Below are 20,335 nucleotides of genomic sequence, written 5' to 3'. Positions count from 1 at the left end.
AGCCTTTACAGATAATAACCCAGACAAGTTTGGAATGTGGTGTACAGATCTGAGTGCTTTCCAGGAACCCACATTGACACTTACTTAAAGGTATGGATGGGAATTGAACCCATGATCTTTGGTTTACAAGACCAACGCCTTACCACTTGGCCACCACGCCTGTCTCCATAAAACCTCTAATTATCATTAAATCGTATTTACAGTTATGTGTGTTAAATACATTTTGTTAAGGTATGGAAGGGAATTCATTCTCACCACAATATCCCCTATCCGTTTAAAAGTGTAAAATAATCTGATCACCAGTATTAATGAAACATGCAGCATTTTATTCCTGACAGCGCAGAGAACATGGGATATGGTTTTTGAAGTTTCATTTTGTAACGATGTCCTTCAACCAAAAGGAGAAATCAATAATTACATAGATGAGCCGTTAAACAATCTGACCGTCTCATTGTTAATTTGAGTCAGAGTAAGTCAGCCGAAATCATCATATTTAATCATTTGAGGAAAGTCTTTTGTATTTAGACCCCTGACATCAGTGGTTTCCCTGCAGCCACCTTCAGTCCTTGCTTGTTGTGTCCTCATCGTTGTTAAAGAGACATTGCTTCTCTCGCCAGTTTTAATTTGATTGGCTGCAGATAAAACCGCTGATGTCAGGACCTCCTTAACTACAGAAGACTTTCTCAAATTACTAAATATAATGATTTTGGTTGACTTAATGTGACTCAAATTAACAATGAGACGTTGCTTACAGTCTGATACTCAAGAAAACAATCACAAATAATATTCTGTTTTAGAGATACTGGTGGATGTGTTACTTCTGATCAGATATTATTTTACAAAATCATATATGGGGATATTGTGGTGACAATTAATTCCCTTCAATAACTTTACAAAATGTGTTCAACACACAGGATAACTGTAAATATTACCTAAACATGATTAGAGAATTTGTACAATACAATTTTAAAATTGTATTGTGTTAGGGTTAGTTCATGGTGATGACCAATGAGTTGGTGCAGCAGGTGGTGCAAAACCATGAGCTACTCAAATAGTAAAACCTGTTCCTACTCAGTCCCCCCTCCCCTAACTGACAGTCTAAAGAACAGAAGAAAAGCTTGTTGGCTTAACTAGACTGTCCGGCACTAAGTCTGCCTCAGGGCAGTGGTGCTACTCATGGGGCCCGAGGGGGCAGGGAAGCCACCTTGATACAGAAAAGGCTGTAACCGGAGTCTAAAGTGAATAAATGTGAAAGCAGTGACCACTGTCAGAGACTTACTGATGTAGTCTGATTATTGATAATACAATAATAATGATTCTGAAATGCATCAAGACGCATCGTTGTGCATTCAAATCTCAATCATCATTGACTCATGAGGCGAGTGAAGGTCCAGCGTGGAAGGTCACGCCTCTCGTGAGCACCCAGTCACCACAGTCATGTCAGACAGGCAGCACCTCCCACCTACCAGATCATGTTCCAGCTGTGGTGGCTCTTCTTGCTTGTGCTGCAGCATTTCTCTCTGGTGAGGAGCGATGGACCAGCCGCTCAACAGCCGACCCATCATCGGTAAGACTCTGCTTCATGTGCGTCTGTGTGTCGGTGTCCGGGCAGGGAGCGGTGGTGGATTCTGTTGGTTCTTATGTCATTTATCATGGAGAAGGTTCGAGAGAAGGTGAGTGTTTGAGTTATTATCTTACTATCTTACTAGTATGTCCTAATTTAATTTACCACTATACTCAATGCACATTGTATCATTTTGGGTCATGGGATTTCTCTTATGTTTATCCTCACACACACACACACATGAAAGGAATCTGTATATAAATAAATTCATCCCGTAGGAAATTCTAGTGCCAGTTTCCGTGAAAATTTCAGTCACAACAATAAACAACACAGTAAACACAACATAATGTGAAAAAAAATATATATAATAGGTAAGTCTTTGTCAACCGGCCACATACCACAAGCTGTTAACCTGCCCTGGAAGGATATTTGCTCACACTGAAGGTATTGCTTGCAATCATACTGGTTCCAAAATCGTTCACTTGAGATAACACCACAAAACCCCCATGTTATTACCAGGTGTGTATTGGGTGAAGGGAAACCGCGTGAACACTAATTTAAAGGCATGAATGGGAATCAAACCCATGATCTTTGGTTTACGAGACCAACGCCTTACCATTCCCCTAAAAACAAGTATGTAAGGCATACCCAAAGTAAATGGAAAGCTGTTCTTGAACCATTTGGAGTACATGCATGGTTTTGGTCTCTTCTGAAAAAGGCAAAGGAGAGGTACAGATGTTTCCTGTGCAGAAGAAAGATTTGTTATTGTGAACACAAACAAAGAAAAGAAATACTTTGACTTGATAGTAATTCTGAAGTGGCTCAGATGTCGTCAGCTGAAGTTCCTTCATATGAGCCCTGGAAGGATATTTGTTCACCCTGAAGGTGTTCTTTGTTTGAAGGTGTTGTTTGCGATCATACTGGTTCCTAAATTGTTCACTTGAGATAACACCATAAAACCCCCATGTTATTACCAGGTGTGTATTGGGTGAAGGGAAACCACGTGAACACTAATTTAAAGGCAGAATGGGAATCAAACCCATGATCTTTGGTTTACGAGACCAACGCCTTACCATTCCCCTAAAAACACGTATGTAAGGCATACCCAAAGTAAATTGAAAGCTGTTCTTGAACCATTTGGAGTACATGCATGGTTTTGGTCTCTTCTGAAAAAGGCAAAGGAGAGGTACAGATGTTTCCTGTGCAGAAGAAAGATTTGTTATTGTGAACACAAACAAAGAAAAGAAATACTTTGACTTGATAGTAATTCTGAAGTGGCTCAGATGTCGTCAGCTGAAGTTCCTTCATATGAGCCCTGGAAGGATATTTGTTCACCCTGAAGGTGTTGTTTGCGATCATACTGGTTCCTAAATCGTTCACTTGAGATAACACCATAAAACCCCCATGTTATTACCAGGTGTGTATTGGGTGAAGGGAAACCACGTGAACACTAATTTAAAGGCATAAATGGGAATCAAACCCATGATCTTTGGTTTACGAGACCAACGCCTTACCATTCCCCTAAAAACACGTATGTAAGGCATACCCAAAGTAAATTGAAAGCTGTTCTTGAACCATTTGGAGTACATGCATGGTTTTGGTCTCTTCTGAAAAAGGCAAAGGAGAGGTACAGATGTTTCCTGTGCAGAAGAAAGATTTGTTATTGTGAACACAAACAAAGAAAAGAAATACTTTGACTTGATAGTAATTCTGAAGTGGCTCAGATGTCGTCAGCTGAAGTTCCTTCATATGAGCCCTGGAAGGATATTTGTTCACCCTGAAGGTGTTCTTTGTTTGAAGGTGTTGTTTGCGACCATACTGGTTCCTAAATTGTTCGCTTGAGATAACACCATAAAACCCCCATGTTATTACCAGGTGTGTATTGGGTGAAGGGAAACCACGTGAACACTAATTTAAAGGCATGAATGGGAATCAAACCCATGATCTTTGGTTTACGAGACCAACGCCTTACCATTCCCCTAAAAACACGTATGTAAGGCATACCCAAAGTAAATTGAAAGCTGTTCTTGAACCATTTGGAGTACATGCATGGTTTTGGTCTCTTCTGAAAAAGGCAAAGGAGAGGTACAGATGTTTCCTGTGCAGAAGAAAGATTTGTTATTGTGAACACAAACAAAGAAAAGAAATACTTTGACTTGATAGTAATTCTGAAGTGGCTCAGATGTCGTCAGCTGAAGTTCCTTCATATGAGCCCTGGAAGGATATTTGTTCACCCTGAAGGTGTTGTTTGCGATCATACTGGTTCCTAAATTGTTCACTTGAGATAACACCATAAAACCCCCATGTTATTACCAGGTGTGTATTGGGTGAAGGGAAACCACGTGAACACTAATTTAAAGGCATGAATGGGAATCAAACCCATGATCTTTGGTTTACGAGACCAACGCCTTACCATTCCCCTAAAAACAGGTATGTAAGGCATACCCAAAGTAAATTGAAAGCTGTTCTTGAACCATTTGGAGTACATGCATGGTTTTGGTCTCTTCTGAAAAAGGCAAAGGAGAGGTACAGATGTTTCCTGTGCAGAAGAAAGATTTGTTATTGTGAACACAAACAAAGAAAAGAAATACTTTGACTTGATAGTAATTCTGAAGTGGCTCAGATGTCGTCAGCTGAAGTTCCTTCATATGAGCCCTGGAAGGATATTTGTTCACCCTGAAGGTGTTCTTTGTTTGAAGGTGTTGTTTGCGACCATACTGGTTCCTAAATTGTTCGCTTGAGATAACACCATAAAACCCCCATGTTATTACCAGGTGTGTATTGGGTGAAGGGAAACCACGTGAACACTAATTTAAAGGCATGAATGGGAATCAAACCCATGATCTTTGGTTTACGAGACCAACGCCTTACCATTCCCCTAAAAACACGTATGTAAGGCATACCCAAAGTAAATTGAAAGCTGTTCTTGAACCATTTGGAGTACATGCATGGTTTTGGTCTCTTCTGAAAAAGGCAAAGGAGAGGTACAGATGTTTCCTGTGCAGAAGAGAGATTTGTTATTTTGAACACAAACAAAGAAAAGAAATACTTGGACTTGATAGTAATTCTGAAGTGGCTCAGATGACGTCAGCTGAAGTTCCTTCATATGAGCCCTGGAAGGATATTTGTTCACCCTGAAGGTGTTCTTTGTTTGAAGGTGTTGTTTGCGATCATACTGGTTCCTAAATTGTTCACTTGAGATAACACCATAAAACCCCCATGATACTACCAGGTGTGTATTGGGTGAGAGGAAACCACATGAACACTAATTTAGAGGCATGAATGAGAATTGAACCCATGGTTTACGAGACCAACACCTTACCGCTTGGCCACCACTTGGCCACATACCACAAGCTGTTAACCTGTTTAAATTCTGGTGAAATTCCTCTAAAAACACGCATGTAAGGCATACCCAAAGTAAATTGAAAGCAGTTATTGAACCTTTTGGAGAATATGCATGGTTTTTGGTCTCTTTTGAAAAAGGTAACACTCTGAGTTTTTGACCCCAACAGTCAGAATCACAGTAGGTGCTATTGGCATAGAGTAATAGAAGTTGGAAGTAGAAGGTTTTTATTTCCAGCTAAATATTTGTTGGTAAACAGATGCCTGCAGATGACTCTAGCTGGAACAGCTGTAATTAAACCTCACTCTTGATCCATAGCTAATTATAGACCAATATCAAACCTGCCCTTTTTTCCAAAATCCTAGAAAAAGTGTGTGTGTCTCTCTCTCTCTCTCTCTCTCTCTCTCTCTCTCTCTGATAGTTGTGTATGTGCGTTAACTGTCTCCTGTTCTCTGTAGGGGTGTTGGCAGATGAAGCCAGTAAAGAGAGTCAGGCTACAAGGGGCTATTCCTACATTCCTGCTTGCTATGTGAAATACCTGGAGGCAGCCGGGGCCAGAGTCGTACCTGTCAGGTAGAACAACTCAAGAAGAATCAGACTCATGACTTCACTCTTTGCCGGAGAGTTCAGTTTTATGGCTTGTTCCTGAGATTCAGATTTCAACTGTATTCTTTTTCTGTTTCCTCCTCTTTTAAACAAATCATTTGCTTTAACACAACATGTGAATTACAACAAAAACAAATTGTTGTGATGTGGACGACCAGTTTAAATGTTTAAACATATTTTTTCTTCATCAGATTAAATCTCTCAGAAGAAGAATATACTAAGATATTCAACTCAATAAACGGGTGAGTTAACCACTGCTCTGCTCTCTGTATGTTTGTAGATGCTCCTCATTGTTATTACTCATGTGAAATCTACATGAATTGTGTTTAGACACATGTGAAGTGTCTCCGAGTGACATCATCTGCTAAGGATCTGTTCAGGATAAATGTGGAACCCGGTCTCCCTGCAGGTTTGTGCTGCCGGGAGGAAATTCCGATCTGCTGGAGTCGCCCTACAGTCGAGCCGCCGGTATAATGTTCAACTTGGCTCTGAGGGTAAACCAATCAAACCTGTTTAACTGATTTGAGTCCAGGTGAAGTGACTTCCTTCCTTTGCGGTGAAGATTCCAATCAGAGCCTCAACCCAGTTGTCATCAGTCAATCCTTGCTATTGCAATGCAAATCTGCATTGAGCTTTTCCTATATTTCTTGCATTGCAAACTTAGAGCTCTCATTCTTTTCCTATGTATTCTGTCACATTTGTTTGACTAATGACTCTGGTCTTAAGAACATCTTAAGAATGTTGCTGCAGTGGGAAGATCCCTTGGTGAATATGTTGAACAGTTTGAGATTGAAGTTAAAAAGAACTTTATAAATAATGGATAAAACTGCAAGCATCAAATCATCATGAAAAGTTTTAAATGTCGCTCCACCTCCCTCATCTTCACCTCCCGCTCTCCTCTCTCTCTCCTCTCTCTCTCCTCTCTCTCTCTCTCCTCCTGCAGGCCAACGATGCCTCAGACTACTTCCCCATCTTGGGATCTTGTCTTGGCTTCGAGATGCTGACTGTCTTAACAGCGAAGGAACACCTGCTCTCGCTCACTGACACCATGGCTGTGGCTCTGCCGCTCGACCTCACACCAAGTAATGTTCCCTGTCCTCTGCTCTCTCTCTTTGAGCGACCTCACATCATGAAGGGTTCTTCTGTTTTTCCTACACGAGGGACGTCTCACGTCCTTCGTGAAGTCAATGCCTTGATTTATAAGACTTTTCACTTGTAAGTTATATCATGAGGGATGATATGGACAGTTCTAATTTGAGCTGAACACAAGTTAAAGCCATGGATGAGAATAGAACACCAACACCTTGGACAGTTCCCCTGTTGGTTAAACATGTTTTAAAATGACCTAATCTTTTCCCTTTCTGATTATTTGATGGAAACATGTTTTGAAGTCTGTGGGAAGATGCGGAATTCTTTTTATGGTTCTTCTTTTCTTCACTTCTCTTAGAAAAACTACTTCACACGTCCTCTGGGACGACATACGTCTAAAATGTTGAATGATATGAACAGTTCTGTAAAGTGATCTAATTTAAAGGGATGATGGGGATTGAACACATAATGTTTGGTTCACAGGAGCAAAAACTTTCCACTTGGACACTATACCCATGGGTTTTGAATTTCTGAGTACATTTACATACAGTGTGTACAAATCTATATTGATACTCAGGTCGAGCAAGAAACGGGTTTGAAAGACTGAACCCAGGAGAAGGAATCCTATAGGAATCCTGCTGGAAAAATATCTGTAAGAGCAAATTATCCTGATAAAATTCTGGATTCAAAATGTTATTGTGTTCTATCCCCAGCCTCCTCATTCATGGTGTTTGGTGTTGTATGATGTGGGCGGAGCCAATGCAAATGAGACACACCTTCACTCTTACAGCTATAATCAATGTAAAGTTACATTTTCAGTTCTACTAAGTTTTCCGCAGCAACAGCTGTGACATTGAACTCCACATGTGATCTCATTGAGTTGAAGGAACCTTGGCTGTCCCTCACTGACTCCAGTCAAAATGTCCAATGATGTTAGAGTCCAGGATTTAACAGATCCTCCTGCCTCACCACAAATCTGTGTCCGTCCTGCAGTGGCCCGTTCCAGCCGTCTGTTTCAGAGTTTCCCCAAAGATGTGGTGAGGTCTCTGACTGAGGAAAACATCTGCCCCCACTTCCACAAGTGGAGTCTGTCCGCCGAGGTATTTCCTACTGGTCATTTACTGGTTTTCCACATTTGTCTCTTCATCCTTCTACTTAGAACAACCTGACAGTGTAAATCTCACCTTATTCATTATTCATTAAGTTGTGGTATCATTTCCTGTAAACAAAAAAAGACTGAATACAACACATTTTTTCTTTATCTTGAAAGTAGTGTAGAAGACTATGGAGGACCATACATGACTTAAGTATAAATAAATAAATGTGCAAATATATTTAAGACATTTATTTAGACATTTCTATTGTTATTAACATATTTATTTATTTATTTCTAATTAAGTCATGTATGGTCCTCCATAGAAGATATACAGCTTATAGAAGCACCGTTCAAAGGCGTGGATGGGGATTGAACCCATGATCTTTGGTTTACGAGACCAACGCCTTACCACTTGGCCACCACGCCTCTGTTGTGCTAATTTCAGCAGCAAATCAATTATTTTATTCAGTGAATCAAACACAGTCTGAGTTCAGAAGTGTGTTTGTATGTGTCGGCACGAGTGAGCAAAGGAGAGGTACAGATGTTTCCTGTGCAGAAGAAAGATTTGTTATTGTGTAATATCGTGAACACAAACAAATCAACATGAAGAAAATAAATACTTTGACTTCATAGTAAATCTGCCGCGGCGCAGATGACGTTGCTTCATATGCAATGTGTATTAGGTGAAGGACAAACCTGTGAACACTAATTTAAAGGCATGAATGGGAATCAAACCCATGATCTTTGGTTTACCAGATCAATGCCTTACCACTTGGTCACCACCCCGTATCTGACCTTGTGAGTTAAACACATTAGATTACATTACAAAATCCCCTTGGATTCTTTCATCTATGAGACCAGAGCATTTTAATCCAGACATTGATTAATGATGGTGTTTTCAGAACTGGGTTGAGATATTCGAGATATTGATCAGCCATCATCCTCCTAAGATAATGTAGTAGTTCTGACGTCCAAGGTATTTGATTGATTTTTGATGTTAACTCTTTGGATTTCAGAGCTTCAACGGGAATTCCAGGCTACAGGAGTTTTACAAGGTCCTGTCGACGAACCACGATGGGAAGCTAGAATTCATCTCCACTATCGAAGGTACCTTTCTTTCCTAGACACGGTAATCTGAGTGTAGTTTGATGTAAAGTGACCGTGAGCACGAAGGTCAGAGCAGATGAATCAGTTTCATGTTGGAAAACAGCTTTAATGAAACCAACTCCACAACGAGTCCTAGAAGATCGAGAGACGATCATCTGATAAGAAATAACTCTTTGTTTAATACTGACTGTAATTCCTCCGTGCATGAGTGAGGTGTGCTGACATTGTCTCTGCTGGTTTCCAGCCTACCAGTATCCAATTTATGGATTACAGTGGCATCCGGAGAAAACCCCCTTCGAGTGGATCGACAAACCGGGGATGATTCACTCCACCGCTGCAATAAGAGTCTCCTTCTACTCTGGCAGCTTCTTCGTCTCTGAAGGTAACAGTAACACCAGGGATCTCATTTAGATCCACACCAAATTGTTCAGAGAGATTCACTCTCTACATGTATTCGGCTGTAACACAGTTGTCATGTAACTCCTTCATTTGAATTTCGTTTTGTTTAAGTAATCGTTGCAGAAAAGCTCCAAACTTTTCCAGAACATTAAGGAAAAACCAGCAGCTGCTGAAGTCCTTTTCTTTCTTTTGTTCACTTCCTCTCTCACTTCCATTCCAGCCAGGAAGAGCACCCATCGTTTCCCGAGTCAGGAGGAGGAAGAGAGAGCGCTCATCTACAACTACTCTCCCATCTTCACTGGCAATGGGTCCATCTTCATGCAGATCTATTACTTTGATTGATGCTGAACCCGTCACTGGAGGGAAATCTCAAACCTGATGGAGTCAGTGACATTGAAACCTCCAATGTAACAGCAACAATTAGCAACTTTAGCTGATTTGCTCAGTATTATGTGAATGCTGTGAAAAATAAAAGAAGAAGAAAGTGAAATAAAAGGATTCTGAGACAAAGAAGGAAAGAAGTTTGAAAATCAGGTAATGAAAAACTCAAAGAGCAGACGAAGACAAACCCCAAAAACCCAAATACACAAAACTCAAACAAAAAGGAAACTGCAAGTCCACAACAAACAAGTTACTGACACAAAAAACAACAATCTAAAATTACAAATCCTAAACTTGTCCTTTTATGAATTATTTTGACGACATCATCAATAAAAAGTCAAACCGTATTGCCCATGAGGTCAATAATATTGTTTCACATACACAAACACATTCATCAAATACTGTTAGGAATTAAAATGTTATCTAGTCTGTGTCTGATTGAACTCTATGCAATAAAGTTCGGAGGTGGGGGCATGAACAGTTTGGGCCAGATAAATGGCCTTCACACAAATGATTTAGAAATAACCTTTTCCTTCCTAGTGTTTAATCTTGAAATTACCTAGAAATGTGTGTGCATCACATTGTTGGTCTCACACCTGTCTTGTTATGGACAGAGTGACATTGTTGACAATGTTTTGATAAAGCAGGAACACAATATTATTTTTTCCAATGCCAAGAGAATGGTACGGTGGCCCTGAGAGCTCAACGAACAGCAACTTAAGAAAACACAAGCAAAGTAAGAAAAGAAATCCACGCTGGTTTATTAACGTCCTCCCGGCTCCTCACACACAGTGAACGATGACAACAGAAAAGGGATGTTGATGACGCGACAGTTTTTGCTGAAATAAAGTGACACCCAGCGAGTCATAATGCTTATGTTATCGTGTCTTAGCGCAGCAGTACCTCGGTCTTGTTTCCAAACTGCGTTGCTAATTCAACAGCTGCAACAGCTTGAAGCTACACGGAGGCAGCTAGCTTCCCCCCAGCTTCCACACACAGTCAGCAGGGACACCCGATACTAACTACTACCAAGTGTTTGCTTCTAACCTGACGGTGTTTGAGAAACAGTGTCATGAGAGCCGTGGGATTAAAGTCAGCGGGTTTTTGCGCTGTTCCCACCGCAGTTAGCATGGTGGCTAGCCCGCTATCCCCGTTATCAAAGTTTGTTATATCCGTATGTGACCGTACACACATGCCGTAAGTGCTCTAACCAGCCACCGTCAGCCGGACAACGCCGCTGGTTTAACACACTTGTCACATTAATCATAGAGTTGTAGTTGTGATTTAGGTTTATTGTGATTTAGGGAATGAAACAGGAAGTTTGAGGTCCGAAAATGATGTCGTTAGCGGACCAATCACAGCCAAGAGCTATCCATGGGTTCTCCTCCATGCCGACGTGTAAAAATCCGAGCTGCACGAAAAGCTCTCCGAGGAGCCCCGGAGAGGGCGTTCCACGGCAAAGAAGGCGGTCCTATCTGTCCGTGTCCGTCAAAACGGAGAAGCATACATTGGCCTTGAGCTCTGATCACGGAAGATGGTCCGATCTAGAGACATGCCGTCTTCTCCTATTAAACTGAATAAACAGCGCTAACAAGCAAGCCCCTGTTTGTCAGGCAATGCATTGTCACTAGTGTGCAGGGGTTTGAAACCTTTACTATCAGAAGAGAAATTTTGCCCCCTCTTCTGAGCGAGTGGGCGGGGTCCGGTCCACCCGCTACACACACACAGACACTGAGACACACACACACACACTGCAGAAGGGCTGAGAGCCGCATTCGGCTCCAGAGCTGCGGGTGGCCGACCCCTGTGTGGAACCGAATTTGTATGGTGTATTGGACGTTTTTGTGTCTGCTGTGGCAGCAGTGTCCATCACTTTTAGCTGTCCTCTGGAAACACTTCCGTTGTCGTTTCTCCTTTATTTGCAGCGCGTTTGTCTATTTGCACACATCGATGGAGGAGAGTGTGAGGGGCTGGTGGTCTGAAGTGAGCACAGCCTTGATAGCCGCCTCCTGGTTTTCCCTGTCAAAGCGAGCATAAAAGCTGTTGAGCTCGTCAGGGAAGGAGGCATCACTGTTTTGGGGGGTGGTGTTGGTGGGTTTATAGTCAGTTAAAGCCTGGATGCCTTGCCACATACGTCTGGGGTCGGAGTTGTTTTTGAAGTGCTCCTCAATCCTTAGCGTGTGGCAGGGCTGGGCCTTCTTGATGCCCCTCTTCAGGTCAGCCCTGGATGAACTGTAGGCCTGATCATCACCTGATCTGAAAGCGATGTCTCGTGCCTTCAGCAGTAGAATCAGAATCAGAATCAGAAGTATTTTATTGCCAAGTAGGTTTACACCTACAAGGTATTTGCTCTGGTAATAGGTGCATACAATAAACATAGGACATAAAAACACAATAACATAAAAACGCAATAAATACAACATACATAGGAAAGGCAATAAAAAATAGAAAACCAGTATATATTTACTCACTGTTTGCTTCTTATTTACTCACTTTTTTCCGATATTTATACAAAGTAACATTTATTTTTACATAAACATTTCTGGATAAAAATATGTAGAAGATAAAAGATATAAAAAGTGAAGTAAAAAGTGAAATGCAAAATGCAAAACAGTAAACAGTGTCCGATTGTAATATGCAATGAATGCAGTATAATATAATATGATATGATATAATGTGTTAATTTAACACATCCTTGGTGTGAGGGGGCGGAATAGAAGACCGAGTCAGATGGGGGCCCGGGCCTTGTTGATAAGGCCAACTGCAGACGGGAAAAAGCTGCTCTTGTGGCGGGAGGTTCTGGTCCTGATGGACCGCAGCCTCCTGCCTGAGGGAAGAACCTCAAATAGTTTGTGACCCGGGTGGGAGGGATCAGCCACAATCTTACCTGCACGCCTCAGGGACCTAGAGGCAAACAGGTCCTGTAGAGATGGCAGATTGCAGCCGATCACCTTCTCAGCAGAACGGATGATCCGCTGCAGCCTCCTTTTGTCGTTAGCGGTGGCAGCAGCGAACCAGATGGAGATGGAGGTGGTGAGGATGGACTCGATGATGCAGGTGTAGAAGTGCACCATCATAGTCTTTGGCAGGTTGAATTTCTTCAGCTGCCGCAGGAAGTACATCCTCTGTTGTCCTCTTTTGGTGATGGAGCTGATGTTCAGCTCCCATTTGAGGTCTTGGGAGATGATGGTGCCCAGGAAGCGGAAGGACTCCGCAGTGACGACTAGGGCGTCTCTCAGGGTGATGGGGGTGGGTGGGGCTGGGTTCCTTCTGAAGTTCACAATCATCCCCACTGTTTTCCGAGCGTTGAGCTCCAGGTTGTTCTGCTCACACCAGGTCACCAGACGGTCAATCTCCCACCTGTAGGCAGACTCATCCCCACCAGAGATGAGCCCAATGAGGGTGGTGTCATCCGCGAACTTCAGGAGTTTGACGGACTGGTGACTGGAGGTGCAGCTGTTGGTATACAGGGAGAAGAGAAGAGGTGAAAGAACACAGCCTTGAGGGGAACCGGTGCTAATGGATCTGAATTCAGAGACATACTTACCCAGCCTCACGCGTTGCCTCCTGTCAGACAGGAAGTCTGTGATCCACCTGCAGGTGGAGTCAGGCACACTCAGCTGGGAGAGCTTCTCCTGTAGCAGATTCGGGATGATTGTGTTGAAGGCAGAGCTGAAGTCCACAAACAGGATCCTGGCGTAGGTTCCTGAGGAGTCCAGGTGCTGGAGGTTGAAGTGGAGGGCCAGGTTGACTGCATCGTCTACAGACCTGTTGGCTCTGTAGGCAAACTGCAGGGGGTCCAGGAGAGGGTCAGTGATGGCTTTGAGGTGGAACAGCAAGAGGCGCTCAAATGCCTTCATCACCACAGAGGTCAGGGCAACTAGTCTGTAATCGTTGAGTCCAGCGATCTTGGTTTTTTTGCGGACAGGGATGATGGTGGAGGTCTTGAAGCAGGCTGGTACGTGACATGTCTCTGATCGGTGTTTGTAAGTGTTTATATCGTGCACTGTGCAGATTGTCAGTTTCTTTCTTTGGGTTCAATCTGGCTTGTTTATACCTGACATGTAATCTGATAATCCTCCTCATTAATGCCTCTGTCACATGACGAGAACAGTTGAAGACAAAGAAGCCAGACAATGGAAACATATCCTGGGTAATTTAAAGGTTTTCAAATTTTCCCCTCCCTCTCTCCTCCCTCTCTCCTCCTGCAGGCCAACGATGCCTCGGACTACTTCCCCGTCTGGGGAACTTGTCTGGGCTTCGAGCAGCTGACTGTCTTAACAGCGAAGAAGCACCTGCTCACGCTCACTGACACCCACGCTGTGGCTCTGCCGCTCAACTTCACACGAAGTAAAGTTCACTGTCCTCTGCTCTCTTTGAGCGACCTCACATCATCACATCTCTACTGTTCCCACATGAGGAGCTTCACACGTCCTTATTCGATGGAAACACGTTTTTATAGACATCCTTGGTTTTGTGAGACTAACACTTGAACCCATTTCAATCAGTTAAGATGTCTTTTTCATGGCATCTTGAATATTATTGCAAAACAACCGTAGCACAATGATGTTTTTTGTTTTGGACATTTGATGTGGGATTCCTTTTATAGGAATCCTGCTGGAAAATTATCATAAAGAGCAAAATTATCCTACATACCTGCAGGACTCAAATAGTATATGTGTTCAATCCACAGCCTCTTCACTCATGGTGTCTAGTGATGTATGATGTGGGCGGAGCCAAAATGAATGAGACTGATCTGAATCTTCCTTTTTTAAACTTACTCACATCAGGACGCTTTTCTTTTCTTCACTTCTCTCACAAAAACGACTTCACACGTCCTCTGGCATGTGAACAGTTATCCTGTCAATTCCACTAATTTAAAGGGATGAATGGGGATTGAACCCATAAGTGAATTTAGACTGTGTCATACTGTTACAAATCTATATTAACCATCAGGCATAATTACCATATTCACAATGAAGGCATGAATAGAGATTGAACCCTGATGTTTGGTTGACGAGTCTCTGTGTCTACTAATCTACATTGATACGCAGATTCAGTAAGAATTCTTTTTAAAGACTTTCCACCACTTAGTGTCCTTGGAGGAGATCTTGAAGGTTTTACTTGACACAGTTAGTGAGGGATTCCTTTTATAGGAATCCTGCTGGAAAATTATCTGTAAGAGCAAATTATCCTGATGAAGTCCTGGATCTCATCATTCATCATCATCTCTCATTTTCGTCCGCTTATCCGGGGTCGGGTCGCGGGGGGAGCAGCTCAAGCAGGGGCCCCAGACTTCCCTTTCCCGGGCCACATTGACCAACTCTGACGGGGGGATCCCGAGGCGTTCCCAGGCCAGTGTTGAGATATAATCTCTCCACCTAGTCCTGGGTCTTCCCCGAGGTCTCCTCCCCACTGGACGTGCCTGAAAGTGGGCATCCTTACCAGATGCCCGAACCACCTCAGCTGACTCCTTTCTAAGTAAAGGAGCAGCGGCTCTAATCCGAGTTCCTCACGGATGGCTGAGCTTCTCACCCTATCCCTAAGGGAGACGCCAGCCACCCTTCTGAGAAAACTCATCTCGGCCGCTTGTACCCGCGATCTCGTCCTTTCGGTCATCACCCAGCCCTCATGACCATAGGTGAGGATAGGAACGAAGATCGACCGGTAGATCGAGAGCTTTGCCTTGCGGCTCAGCTCTCTTTTCGTTACAACGGTGCGGTAAAGCGAACGCAATACCGCCCCCGCTGCTCCGATTCTCCGGCCAATCTCACGCTCCATAGTACCCTCACTCGCGAACAAGACCCCGAGGTACTTGAACTCCTTGATATCCTGTCCATGTATATCACAAACAGGATTGGTGACAAGGCGCAGCCCTGGCGGAGACAAGCTCCCACTGAGAACGAAACTGACTGGCTGCCGAGGACGCAAACACAGCTCTCGCTTTGGGAGTACAGGGATTGGATGGCCCTGAGGATAGACCCCCTTACCCCATACTCCCGCAGCACCTCCCACAGTTTCTCCTGGGGGACCCGGTCATACGCCTTCTCCAGATCCACAAAACACAAGTGGACCGGATGGGCATACTCCCAGGCCCCCTCCAGGATCCTTGCGAGAGTGAAGAGCTGGTCCGTAGTTCCACGTCCGGGGTGAAAACCGCATTGTTCCTCTTCAATCTGAGGTTCGACGATCGGCCGAACCCTCCTTTCCAGCACCTTGGAGTAGACTTTACCAGGGAGGCTGAGAAGTGTGATACCCCGGTAATTGGTACACACTCTCTGGTCCCCCTTTTTGAACAGGGGAACCACCACCCCGGTTTGCCACTCCTTTGGCACTGTACCCGACTCCCACGCGATGTTGAATAGGCGTGTCAACCATGACAGCCCCTCAACACCCAGAGCCTTTAGCATTTCTGGCTGGATCTCATCAATCCCTGGGGCTTTGTCACTGCGGAGATGTTTGACTACCTCAGTGACCTCCACCAGGGAAATTGACGACGAAACACCATCAACCTCGAGCTCTGCCTCCAACATAGAGGGCGTGTTATTCGGATTCCTGGATTCAAAATGTTATTGTGTTCTATCCCCAGCCCCCTCATTCATGGTGTTTGGAGTTGTATGATGTGGGCGGGGCCAATGCTAATGAGACACACCTTCTGTTTCGGAGTTTCCCCAAAGATGTGCTGAGGTCTCTGACCGAGGAAAACATCACGGCCAACTTCCACAAGTGGAGTCTGTCCACCAAGGTATTTCCTACTGGTCATTTACTGGTTTTCCTTTTCTAGCTCCTGTAGTTGTGGTATCGAGGCAAAGTATTTCTCTTGTAACCTAAATGAAGGTATGGATGTGTGGATGTTCTTCCCCAAGGCAGATTACACACCCAACACTTTTCAAAGGCATGGATGGGGATTGAACCCATGATCTTTGGTTTACGAGACCAACGCCTTTCCACTTGGCCACCACACCACTGATTGTGACTTGTTATGGAATCAAATTAGTCTCTCGATGATGAATCGTCAGTATTTTGGTTACCACTTTTACCACAGTTATCAGGCTCAAACACATCGTCTATGACCTGTGAGCTCTAATCATTGCACCACACTACCAGCCTCACGTGATTGTATGTTCCTGCTTAAAACAAAAGGGATTCAATATGTTTAAAGTGCATGTATTCATTTACACAAAAGGAGCAAAGCGCGACTAAAACTCTATTGATGTTAAATGTGTGGATTTCAGAACTTCAGCGCGAATCCCACGCTGAAGAAGTTTTACAAGGTCCTGTCGACGAACCACGATGGGAAACAAGAATTCATCTCAACCATGGAAGGTACCTTGAGTGTAGTTTGATGTAAAATGACCGTGAGCACGAAGGTCCGAGCAGATAAATCAGTTTCATGTTGGAAAACCGCTTGAATGACACAAACTCCACAACGAGTCCTAGAAGATCGAGAGACGATCATCTGATAGAAAATAACTCTTGGTTGAATACTGACTGTAATGTCTCCGTGCATGAGTGAGGTCAGCTGACATTGTCTCTGGTGGTTTCCAGCCTACCGGTATCCAATTTATGGAGTTCTGTGGCATCCGGAGAAAAACCCCTTTGAGTGGGTGGACAAACCGGGGATGATTCATTCCACCGCTGCAACAAGAGTCGCCTTCTACTCTGCCAGCTTCTTCGTCTCTGAAGGTAACACCAGGGATCTCCTAGCTTTTTTCACAACATATCCATATTTCTATGGCATTGGTTGAAAACTGTTATATAATCCATTGTTTTTAACATTTTAATAACACTACGTAAACTTACACAAACCTAGACAACAGATGATTTGATTTCACCTGCGACCTAACCATTTTCCCAGCATGCCACCATATCATAACTGAGGGTGATTCCACCTTGACGTCTGCTTTGTATGGCGTTGTGGTTTTATTTATTAGGACTGGTTTGCAAACCAGTATCTCTCCAATAATTTCTTCTTTAACTCATCCGATAAGAATATAGCTCCGCCCATGTGAAACTGATAATAATTCCCGGAACCATTTTCTTGTGAAGTTAAATTAAGACTGAATCCAAACAACCCTGCAGATGTTCGTGGAGTTTCACCCGTAGAATAGACTGAGCAACTCTAAGGGTCGTGTGTCGCCCTCATTTGATGTTTTGTTCAAGTAGTCTTTGTAAAAAGAAATGAAAGAAAACACAAACACATACTCCTGACTACGTTCTGCCTTTTCTGTCTTTTGTTCACCTCCTCTCTCACTTCCCTTCCAGCCATGAAGAACAACCACAGTTTCCCGAGTCGGGAGGAGGAGGAGAGAGCGCTCATCTACAACTTCTGTCCTGTCTTCAAAGGCATGGACTCCGTCTTCGTTCAGAGCTACTACTTTGATTGATGGAGGTGAGGAGCCCGTCACTGGGGGAACATCTTCAACCTGATGAAGTCACCGACCGTAAAGACCTCCAATGGAACAGCGACAGTTCTGTAATATGTGAATGCAGTGGTAAATAATAGTAGCAGAAAAGTGAAATAAAAGTGTAATGTTCGAAAAATAACATTATTAACATAACATACATCCATAAGACTCCGGATACTGTGATTAAAAAAGTAAAACTATTCAGGAGAGGGAGTCAGGAGAGACTGAATGAGTCTTGTGCAAAAGAAAGATTTGAGCAATTTAATTAAAGTATAAATCGTTATGTGGTGATCGGTGATGATATCGTGATCACATACCAATCACCAAGAAACTTGAGGTCGTCCAGGGTTCACAGTGTTAAGGCCGAATTATAGTCGGGTTGCACGCATCCACGCAAGACACGCAACACGCCCCTCTCGTGCCCTCTGGCGGCTTGCATGCGTCCGGCAATTTTTCTAACTACACGACAAATTCTTGTAGACTGTCTGTAGACTAGTCTGCTTACTACATCCCGTCTGGAGTCTAGTTTCCGGTTTCATGCCCCACAATACGCGGAAATCACGGAAGATTTAGAAGAACGAATATGGACCAAATAGATGAGCACTTGGCAGAAGAGATCCGAAAGTATGACCACTTGTATAACCTGTCACTGACTGATTTGTCCGCGAGAAATAGGCTATGAGGAGCCGGAGTGGCGATCTAAATAAACAGTCGACGAAGGAGAAGACGTCTCTTCTTTGTGTGTTTGTATAATTCAGCCTTTACAGATAATAACCCAGACAAGTTTGGAATGTGGTGTACAGATCTGAGTGCTTTCCAGGAACCCACATTGACACTTACTTAAAGGTATGGATGGGAATTGAACCCATGATCTTTGGTTTACAAGACCAACGCCTGTCTCCACGCCTGTCTCCATAAAACCTCTAATTATCATTAAACCGTATTTACAGTTATGTGTGTTAAATACATTTTGTTAAGGTATGTAAGGAAATTCATTCTCACCACAATATCCCCTATCCGTTTAAAAGTGTAAAATAATCTGATCACCAGTATTAATGAAACATGCAGCATTTTATTCCTGACAGCGCAGAGAACATGGGATATGGTTTTTGAAGTTTCATTTTGTAACGATGTCCTTCAACCAAAAGGAGAAATCAATAATTACATAGATGAGCCGTTAAACAATCTGACCGTCTCATTGTTAATTTGAGTCAGAGTAAGTCAGCCGAAATCATCATATTTAATCATTTGAGGAAAGTCTTTTGTATTTAGACCCCTGACATCAGTGGTTTCCCTGCAGCCACCTTCAGTCCTTGCTTGTTGTGTCCTCATCGTTGTTAAAGAGACATTGCTTCTCTCGCCAGTTTTAATGTGATTGGCTGCAGATAAAACCGCTGATGTCAGGACCTCCTTAACTACAGAAGACTTTCTAAAATTACTAAATATAATGATTTTGGTTGACTTAATGTGACTCAAATTAACAATGAGACGTTGCTTACAGTCTGATGCTCAAGAAAACAATCACAAATAATATTCTGTTTTAGAGATACTGGTGGATGTGTTACTTCTGATCAGATATTATTTTACAAAATCATATATGGGGATATTGTGGTGACAATTAATTCCCTTCAATAACTTTACAAAATGTGTTCAACACACAGGATAACTGTAAATATTACCTAAACATGATTAGAGACTTCCACAGATGCAGGCGTGGTGGCCAAGTGGTAAGGCGTTGGTCTCGTAAACCAAAGATCATGGGTTCGATTCCCATCCATGCCTTTGAATAACTGTCAATGAGCAGTAACATTAACTGGTGAAATAAAATTGTATTGTGTTAGTTCATGGTGATGACCAATGAGTTGGTGCAGCAGGTGGTGCAAAACCATGAGCTACTTAAATAGTAAAACCTGTTCCTACTCAGTCCCCCCTCCCCTAACTGACAGTCTAAAGAACGGAAGAAAAGCTTGTTGGCTTAACTAGACTGTCCGGCACTAAGTCTCAGGGCAGTGGTGCTACTCATGGGGCCCGAGGGGGCAGGGAAGCCACCTCGATAACCAGAGTCTAAAGTGAATAAATGTGAAAGCAGTGACCACTGTCAGAGACTTACTGATGTAGTCTGATTATTGAATTGATTCAATAATAATGATTCTGAAATGCATCAAGACGCATCGTTGTGCTTTCAAATCTGAATCATCATGGACTCATGAGGTGAGTGAAGGTCCAGCGTGGAAGGTCACACCTCTCGTGACCAACCAGTCACCAGAGTCATGTCAGACAGGCAGCACCTCCCACCTCCCAGATCCTGTTCCAGCTGTGGTGGCTCTTCTTGCTTGTAGGTG

At 43.2% G+C, this 20,335-nt stretch overlaps 1 protein-coding gene and 4 non-coding genes across 5 annotated transcripts; 2 read left to right on the top strand and 3 right to left on the bottom strand.

Annotated features, from left to right (window-relative positions):
* Positions 1–88: 88 nt before the first annotated feature.
* trnat-ugu (transfer RNA threonine (anticodon UGU)) lies at positions 89–160 on the bottom strand. The gene has a single exon. It is a non-coding gene; the product is annotated as a tRNA-Thr (tRNA).
* Positions 161–1,533: 1,373 nt separating this feature from the next.
* On the top strand, positions 1,534–9,812 carry LOC128458375 (gamma-glutamyl hydrolase-like). The gene is made up of 9 exons (XM_053443203.1): positions 1,534–1,567; positions 5,366–5,480; positions 5,705–5,755; positions 5,923–6,007; positions 6,457–6,595; positions 7,596–7,702; positions 8,715–8,805; positions 9,050–9,187; positions 9,425–9,812. The coding sequence occupies exons 1-9, from the start codon at positions 1,534–1,536 to the stop codon at positions 9,544–9,546; spliced, it is 882 nt and encodes a 293-aa protein (XP_053299178.1). The 3' UTR covers positions 9,547–9,812.
* trnat-cgu (transfer RNA threonine (anticodon CGU)) lies at positions 8,053–8,124 on the bottom strand. Its single transcript has one exon. It is a non-coding gene; the product is annotated as a tRNA-Thr (tRNA).
* A 6,666-nt stretch (positions 9,813–16,478) lies between the features above and the next one.
* Positions 16,479–16,550, bottom strand: trnat-cgu (transfer RNA threonine (anticodon CGU)). Its single transcript has one exon. It is a non-coding gene; the product is annotated as a tRNA-Thr (tRNA).
* Positions 16,551–19,703: 3,153 nt separating this feature from the next.
* trnat-cgu (transfer RNA threonine (anticodon CGU)) lies at positions 19,704–19,775 on the top strand. The gene has a single exon. It is a non-coding gene; the product is annotated as a tRNA-Thr (tRNA).
* The last annotated feature ends 560 nt before the right edge of the window (positions 19,776–20,335 follow it).

Source organism: Pleuronectes platessa, chromosome 2 (genome assembly GCF_947347685.1).
Source record: "Pleuronectes platessa chromosome 2, fPlePla1.1, whole genome shotgun sequence".
NCBI classification, from domain to species: Eukaryota; Metazoa; Chordata; class Actinopteri; order Pleuronectiformes; family Pleuronectidae; genus Pleuronectes; species Pleuronectes platessa.
Note: the sequence above shows the minus strand (reverse complement) of the source record. Positions and strands in the feature narration are given on the sequence as shown.